The sequence below is a fragment of the Gordionus sp. m RMFG-2023 genome, chromosome 2 (assembly GCF_954871325.1).
Source record: "Gordionus sp. m RMFG-2023 chromosome 2, tfGorSpeb1-WG-v2, whole genome shotgun sequence".
Taxonomy (NCBI): domain Eukaryota; kingdom Metazoa; phylum Nematomorpha; class Gordioida; order Chordodea; family Parachordodidae; genus Gordionus; species Gordionus sp. m RMFG-2023.
In genome coordinates this window covers 10,335,577-10,344,980 of record NC_088776.1, presented here as the reverse complement: position 1 = coordinate 10,344,980, position 9,404 = coordinate 10,335,577, and the positions used below count along the sequence as shown (strand labels likewise).

At 24.1% G+C, this 9,404-nt stretch overlaps 1 protein-coding gene across 1 annotated transcript; it reads left to right on the top strand.

The window, feature by feature from the left end:
* Window positions 1–1,072: 1,072 nt before the first annotated feature.
* Window positions 1,073–7,100, top strand: LOC135924627 (G-patch domain and KOW motifs-containing protein-like). Its single transcript, XM_065459717.1, has 10 exons — window positions 1,073–1,200; window positions 1,245–1,345; window positions 1,386–1,465; window positions 1,518–1,648; window positions 2,947–3,181; window positions 3,389–3,524; window positions 3,859–3,964; window positions 5,314–5,419; window positions 5,963–6,181; window positions 6,867–7,100. Exons 1-10 carry the CDS (start codon window positions 1,073–1,075, stop codon window positions 6,990–6,992), a joined length of 1,368 nt encoding a protein of 455 aa, XP_065315789.1. The 3' UTR covers window positions 6,993–7,100.
* Window positions 7,101–9,404: the final 2,304 nt, after the last annotated feature.

Sequence of the window (9,404 nt, the reverse complement as noted above, 5' to 3'; positions counted from 1 at the left end):
GTAAATAGTTTTGTAATCAAGAAGCAATTACTGCCCACGAACATCGTATGTCCAACGTAAAAGAGAAACGTCACCATGTTAGGATGAGAACAATATGATGGCTACTACAAAATTCGCTTAAAAGAAAGGAGGATGGCAAAGTTAGAATCGACCCTTTAAAACAATACTGAGATGAGTATCATTGAAGATCTGATTGAGTGTATGAAGTGATAAAGAAGAAATAAAGACATAAAAATAAAAATAATGTTTAAAAAAAAATAAGTGAATCATTTATTAAATGTTTATATGCTGATTAATTTTTTTTTGCATATTGATATAAAAAATATATATAATATAGTGATATAAAAATATATATAATTTTGCCCAGGATTTTTGTTAAGGGGGCGTGTTGTAGAATTATGTTTATTATTATGTTAGTAGATTATTATTACAATAATGTCAAGGATATATTGTGTTTTTATATGAAAAATAGATAATGTCAAGGATGTTATTTACTTTTATATGAAAAAGAAGATCATTTATTTTTGAATATATTGATTTTTTAGTTAATTTTTTTCGCGTAATAAGATTGATTTTGTTTCATTGCGTATTTAATAATTTTTTTTTATAAAATAATTTTTTTTTATCCTTTCGAAAATTATATTTTTTTAAAAAAGGAAGTATTATGATTATTATATTCTTGTGAAAAATGAAATAAAAATAGAGTTTTACTGAATTGAAGTGATTCTATAAAAATTAAGTTTTACTGAATTTAAGTGAGTCTACAAAAATATTATCTTCGAAATCTATAATGGATATTATTAAAAAATTAATAAAATAGTATTTTAATTTATTTTAAAAAATCTTGGTTTTATTTATTGATTTTTAAGTTAAAATAAATTTTTTAAAAGGATCGAGATCGAATATTAAACAAAATGAACTCGATCACGATCCTTAATTTTAGACAGGATCATAAACCTAGGAAAATTGCCAAATTTTGAATTGAATACATGCTTAGATTTATATCTAACTGGAAATTCAGCCACTTCTTTAATAGTGTGAATCACTATTTACTGTTCGGTTATTCTATCTTATGTCTGTAATTTTTAAGTTTAACAAAAAAAGTGCTAAATTACAAGAATCATCAATATATGAGGATCTTCAACAAGATGAGAGTAGCAAAGATTATATTAAATCTTTAGATAATAAAAAAATTAAAAGGTTTATTTGCTTATTTATTTATAATTAAATTATAAAAACTTTAGTCTTAATCCAACAAAAAAAAAGGAATACATTATTCCACTAATCAAAAATGACAATATTTTAAGTACTTTAGAGGTTGAGGCCATAAACAGTCTTATTACAGGTAATAAAAAAATTTTGTTTTTATTTGAAATATATTTAAGAGTCCAAGGAATTTAAAGGTGTTAAAAATACTTCAACAGATTCAAATTTTATGATATCATTAGATAAAAAAATTGACCAAGTTTGAAAATTTTATTTACAATTAAAAAATTAGAAGAATTTATTTTTTATAGCCATTCTCATTACCTAATGTTAGTGTTGTTAATCCTGACTATAATGTAATACCAATTGAGGAGTATGGCCAAGCTATATTAAAAGGAATGGGATGGAAACCTGGGGATCCTATTGGCTTAAGATCAAAAACGTTATTCGATTACATTTAATCTTATATATTAATTAATCATTTTAATGGTTACAATCAGAGTTGGGTAATTTGCAAATACACTTCAAATTTGATTAAAAAAAATAACAGAAGAAATATATTATAAATATAAATAATAAATATCTAGTGTTTTTAAATACCTCGTTTTGAGCCTATTTTTAAAAATGGCTAACTCATGCCTGAACTGAATATTTTGTTCATAGAAGAAACAAAGGTTTAGACATATATTATCGAAATCTTGAGGCTTAGACAATATTTTTCTGGCTAAAATATTGACATAGCCATTTTTTAAAATCGGCTTAAAATGAGCCGTTTAACAACATTATAAATATCTACAAAAAATATTCTAATATTTTTGAATAACCATTTTTTATTTATAAATTATATTTTTATTAATCATTTAAAAAAATTTAAATAATTAATGAATAATATTATTGTATTAAAAAATGAGCAGTTATTTTGGTATAGTTTTATAACATCCTATTTAATATAATAAAGCAAACAAATAACTACATCATTATAAAATATTAAAGAAAAACAGTTTAGGATAACCAATAATATTGCTAAAATATTAAAGAAAAACAGTTTAGGATAACCAATAATATTGATATGCAATATTATATCCAAATTAAATGAACATAAGATATTTATGATAAAAATAATGTTATAGAGCCATAATTTTATATAAAATATTTTAAAGAACCTTCCATCTAATATATTTAAATGACAGGTTGAGGCTTTTCCAAATACCCAGCTTAAAATATATTCCAAAAATTTTAATATCATTAAAAATACTTGGTGACACTAGTACATCTTCTAGCTCAAATAAAATTATTTTTTCAGTATGAAAATTGCTCATTTTAATAAAATAAATGAAACAGACATGATTTCAAAAAACATTAAAGGTATTTATATTTATTTCAAATTGTAAGAAAAATACAAGATATTTTTTATTTCTTAGCATTTAAAATACAAATACATAATTCATACTAAATTAATCAATAAATATAAAAAAGTATTTATATTTGGTATTTTCAATACTGCCCAATCCTGGATACTTTGTAACTTTATAATTAATCTAGACATTTTGAAATTTAAAATTGCTATTTTTGTTCTGTAATTAAAATATATAAGGTAAGCATAATAATATTTATTCCTATCAACTTGTTCATAATAAATCATGTATATAATGTGTATCTTAATGAAATAGTTTCTAATTATTTTATTTTTCCAATATTGAATATTATATTGAACATTTTTTATTATAATTACCACATCAGTGTCATTGCCCCAATTACCCCAATGTTAAGACCTAAGGGGTTGGGACTGGGTGCTGAGAAAATTATTAGTGAACAAGAATCCAAATCACATGCAAAACTCAGGAAAATCATTGAATCAGATGACCCTCATCCTCCACATTCTCAAGGAGCAGAACCAGAGGATAACTTGGACTATTCTATAGGGACACATGTGGTTATACTTAAAGGGAGTCTTTATAATGACTGTTATGGAAAGGTAATTTATAAATATAAAAGCCATCTTGATAATTTTATTGTTTTTTTATTCAATAATTCATATTATTCTGTCTACTCATCCAGTTTCATTTATAAAATTGAATGCAGGGCTTATATCCTTACGTTTTTTCTTCCTTATTTTCTTTCTTTTTATTATCATCAATATAATTATATTTAATTACAAATATAATTTTATCCTCATAATAAGATTGAAGGCATTGACGAAGACAATGGCCGAATTATAGTTAAGTTAGCGTTTCACGATGATTTAGCCATAACTATCCCAAAGTTTTTGACTAAACTCATAACAATCAAAGATTTCGAAAAATTTCTTAAAAAAACAAGTAAATATTTTTTTTTATAAACAATTTCTTTTTCCGTGAATTTGCTATTAAAAAAAGTTTAAAAAATATAATAGAGGAAGAAGAGAAAAAAAATTTTTTTAATTTTAAATTAAAAAAAAATAAATAAAATTAATTCATAGAATTTAAGGCTAAAATTTTCAACTTCTTATTTTAAATATTTATACCGCTTACCCACATTTTCCCGAAATTTCCGAAACCGTGAGTATCAATTTAACACCAAATATTGGTCTGAAAAAAAGATAATTAACCGGCCTTACCCAAGAATATCTGTCTGTATATACATCCCAAATTTTTTTAAAAATTATTTTATAAGATGGCCAAGATATTAAAAGTTCAGAGAAGGACAGAATCGTATCCTTTATAAACCCCGTCAAGCAACAATATGGTCTTATTAATATGAAAGAAATGCCGGATAAAAGGTTTTCTATAAAAAAATATATAATAAACCTCCCATAACATCATTACTACTAAACATTTTTCCGCCAAAGATATTACTGCGAGTACATTATAGCAAATGTAATACGGTGAAAATATTTGATAAGGCCTAATTTAAATTAGTATTGAAAATATAAAAATTTTGCTTATTTTATTAAAAACTAGATACGCCTTAAAGCATGTTGGTTTATATAATCAATCAGGCATTTATAGTTGAGCCAGTTAGTAAAATCTCAAAAAATATTAATGGCTGCTTTTCACGGAAATGCATTCACGATTAATGTTTTGGCCTAAATTCATTTTGAAATAGTGATTTCAATAATATTTGCTATATTGAATTCGCGTAAAGTTTTAAATATTATGACATTTAAGATGTAACTAGTAAAATTTTTGCAAAACAAATTATCAATATAACATAATTTTAACTAATTAATTCTTTTTTGGAATGTTACCATAAAAATAGGTTGTCGTTTTTTTCAAAACCTTTATTATTTATCTCATTATCATTTTATATGTTTACCCCAAACCTAAAATGACTGTATTTATTAAATATAATGTTTCACTTACATCAAGCCATCCTGTTGAATGTATTTTTGAAAAAAAATTATTAGCACTATTTTTAGACACCAATTTAAAAAATTTAATCGTTAGAGTCAAATAAGAATTTATTCATTCCAATATTTTCGAAAAAATATATATTATGCTGTGCTATTTAGATTTTTTTTCGATGTAAATAAATATTAAATTATGGTATATTTTTTTCAGTAGAAATAAATATTATAAATATTAAATTATGGTATATTTTTTTCAGTAGAAATAAATATTACATTGTCCAGAGCCAGTTTGAGGCATTAACTTTACCGGCTTTGCCCAGGCAACAAGAAAAATGTCTATTTTTAGGGGAGCAAATTTGTTTTAGGACTGCAAAATTAGAAGAATATTTTTGAAAAAAAATACATCTCTCAATTTTAAATATAATTGAAATTGTCTATTAGTGTAGAATTTATCCATATTTAATTTATTTTAATCTCTTGATATGTTTAAAGCATAACTTAATTTTTTTTTCCCTAAAAAGTTTGAAAATATGAAGGAAAATATTAAAAAATAAGCTTATTTTTATTTTATCAGAAAATAATTTAAAAACTATTTTTTTAAAAATTTGATTCATAAAATTAATCTTTCATTAAATGAATTTCAAAAATTCCTAAATTTTATTTATGTCAATTCAGGCTGGCTCTGACATTGTGTTATATTTTAGACATTTTTTATAAGTCGTTTCTGGATACCCTTACAATTTAGAAAGCTATATTATTAATTTGAATTTTTTTTAAAGGACCAACCATGATGCTTTTAAATCCTCAGACGATTGGGTTAGGCTGAATTTAAAAGTCAGAATTATAGATCGCAAATTTAAAGAAGGCAAATATTACAAACAAAAAGTATTTTTATAAAAAAAAATTATTTGATAAGATATCTTATTATAATAATAATTAGTGTGGCTATAAACGGCTCTATTTGAGCCGCATTTTAAAAACGGTTAGCTCAATTTTCGTCAAAAAATATCGCCTAAGCCTTGAGATTCTGCTAATAGGTGTCCAAATCTTTGTGCCATCCCTCTGAGAAACGTCTTCCGGCTTGCGTAATATTTTTATGGATAAAAATTAATTTCGCCATTTTTAAAAATCGGATCAAATCGAGCCGTTTAACAACACTAATAATTATATTAAATAATATGAAATTTTCTGTTTAATCACTTAAATTTTTTTTAAAAGTCGTTATTACAACTTGATAGTCACAATCAGAGTCAATTTTAACATAAGTAAAGTGAATTACATCCACCTAAAATTTACAATTGAAAACTTAAAAGTTCTTATTATCTCGTAATAAAAATAACTCTTACTTATATATTTTTGGTTAAACATTTATTCTTGTATATAATATATCTCCCATCTTTTATTTTTCCCAAAATTTTTCTTCTCGAGTTAATCATCACCAAAATAATTCCCCCATCTATGGAAGATGACCTCAAATTAGTCACTTACACGGGTATTTTCATAAGTAACGATGAAGGATCGAATAACGATGGCAAAATTGTCAAAGACTTAACTCGTAAAATGCTCGAAACCGTCATACCAAAAAATATTCACTCGGACAGAAACGAAGCGTTAGTTATGATAGTTAAAGGCGAATATTCAGGAACGGTTAGTATATAATATGATGTCATATAAAAATAAAACAAACATACCTCGTATAAAAATACTCCAGTTTTTAGAAAATAAAGGAAAGACAGAATCATTTACTTGAAGAATATTTTGCTAATTTATGATTTGTTAAAAATTTTAGAATTATTTAAGGAATGTATGTGAAGGATGTAAGACTAATTTATATGGATGGTTATTTTATCAATGAATATATATAATATAGCATTATGAAGTTATTATTACGAATTTAAATCATAAATCACCCCATCCCCATAAGTTAATTTTTTTATTTGTTTTATATTCATTGAATAAAAATATTTGGACGGGCCAATAATTTCAAAAAATACATCCTAATTTATTTGAAATATAATTTATATCAAAATGACTGGACTTTTAACCATTTTTTTATGACCTAGTCATATTTAAGGTCAAAAAAGTTTCCAATGATTTTATAAAAATATATTAAATATGACTTCTCTAATTTTAGCTTTCTTTGAGGTCGAAATACATTACCTTGATCAAATTAGATATATATATATATATTAAATATGACTTCTCTAATTTTAGCTTTCTTTGAGGTCGAAATACATTACCTTAGTCAAATTAGATATATATATATATATAATAAATAGAAAATTATTTATTTAATCAACTATTCTTATTTAAAAAATGAATTATATCTAAGGTGGGTCAATTGATTGAAAAAAATAGCAAACAGCAAATGGCTCTTGTAAGAATCATTAATAAACGCGAAAAAATATCAGCAAAAGAATTTTCTTACAATGCAGTATGTGAATATTGTCCAGATTAAAAAATGCATCTTAAATTTATTTATTAACATAAATTATTTTATTTGTTTAATGAAAATGTATATACATTTATTGATATTGATTTAGTTAGGGAAAACTATTATATATTTACAATAATACAGATATTGTGTTTAGATCTCAAATTAAATAGAGTCAATATAATTTATTTTTAAATTAAGTAGATATTTTGAGTTTAAATTATAATCAAAAATAGCTTGGCAAAACAAAAATTCTCGAGGAGATAGAAATGGGCTATTAAAATATGTTTAAAAAGGGTAATCAAATATAAATTAGCAATATTAGAAAATTGCTTTTTTGGCAAAAAATATTATTTATGACAGGGCGGGTGATTGTTTTCGGGGAAAGTTGCCCGATTGCTCTCAATTTAAATACACATCTTATTATTTATATAAAGTATCTAAATTTAGCAATGGGGATCTTAAAATCTTATTTTAAAATTTAATATTATATAAATTGTAATCGCTATAATATAATATCCTCTTGAATAATATCTATAGATATGCATATTTCTTTGTTGAAAAGATAAGATTCAAAATGTATAAAAAATAATATTTTCATATAATATATTTTTATATTATAAAAAAAACACCAGATGACTTTATTTTTTTAGAATCTGATTGAAAATTAAATACTTGCAATTTATTTTAATTTTTTTAAAATATACCTGGACCAGGCCTAAAATATTTTTTAAAAGAAATATTTAGGCCTATATATTAAAACCGAATATATTAACGCCATTATTATCTATAAAAATTAAAAATAATATATTTTTAAAAAACCGGGCGGTGCAAATGGTACCTCTGCAGGTCTCTGATATTTACTACTAGATTGATGATTCATTTATTAAAAGATCCATATAGGAATCAGCTGTAGCGCCATTCTAAAGTTTGCACGTCTATTAAAGGACATTAATGTGCATATGATAAATAAGACGATTAGTCAACATACAAACCACATAATGACCTACAGCTGGCTTGTATTTTTTTATCTCACGTTATATCTATTCGCAATTTTTTTTTATATATATTTTTAAATTTCTATTCAATTTAAACGAAATATTATTATTTATTTATGTTTAAAAAATTTACCTTATAGAATTAAATAGAAAACTGCTGCATAAATGACGTCCCTTTAATAAATTATTTTTTTCTTTCTAATTTAGTTGCATAATGTGTATATTATAACATATTGTTAAATGAGGCATAGAAAATCATTAGATAAAAATATATGTGATTATAATTAAGGAAATAATGAAAAATTTGGCTTGAAATTATAGTTATTAGGACTATTATTCAAGGAATAATTTATAGATCTTAACTTCAATCCTCATTAAATAACAATTTTAAATAAACCTTATAAGACAAATTTTAAAAGAGATGATGTCTTAAATAAATCATGCAAGCACCCAGGATTTTATTTGTGAGTGACAGTCGATTATAGGAGAAATATATATCTGCTATAATATACCAAACGAGAATAGGTAAAATGGAATATTCATTTTATAAAATATTTATTTATCATTATAGTACCTAATTTGCACTTTAATCTAGGTTAAAAAAACTACTATTTAAATTTACAATAATTAAAAAAAGAGGATTACAATGGGTTCTTAATTATAGAAATTCTCCAGAGCAATATAATACCTTTTTTCTTTTCTGATGATCCCTTTTCGAAATCAAGGAATGTTAGGGTTCGTCTAACGAGAAAAATAAATGAAGCCTTTCATGCCTATTGTTTAAAACAAACAGTTTAAATAGCAAGGAGAGCAGTGATATGAAGATTTATATGTTTAAAATTTTTCGAAACTCTAACCTTTGTAAACGGCATGATAAACACTTTATGTAAAATATAAGGGATGATCGACATCTTCACCCAATAATCCTCAGCGAAACTTATTGCAAAGCGAAATGTTTGAAATTATTTATTTCGGCCAACCTGATCGTAGTGAAACTTTTATCGTTGCCCGAAGTCATTATCGCTAAATAAATAATATATTATGAATTATTGAAAAATATATTTAATAATATAACATAAGTTCTTAACCCCTCAATCGAATTCTCGGCGAGAAATACAGCTATTTTTTATACTCCACTGAAAATTCGCGCTAAGGGTGAATAAGGGGTAAATCATAAGTGCGAAATGTTTTAACCTCCGATGCGAAAAAAAAATTCCCAATACCACATCCTTCCAACCATATGAGGAGGCGTATCAATTAAGAAAAAAATTGCAAAGAACATGGATTGACTGAAGCTACATCTTATAGCTTTAATTAAATACATCAAATTTAATTTGAACATTGGAAATAAAATAAAAAATGGCATATTGGTTTCATTCCTGTTTTAAATTTAAATAGTATATAACTTATGTTATGTAATAAATTAGAATGTTTAAAA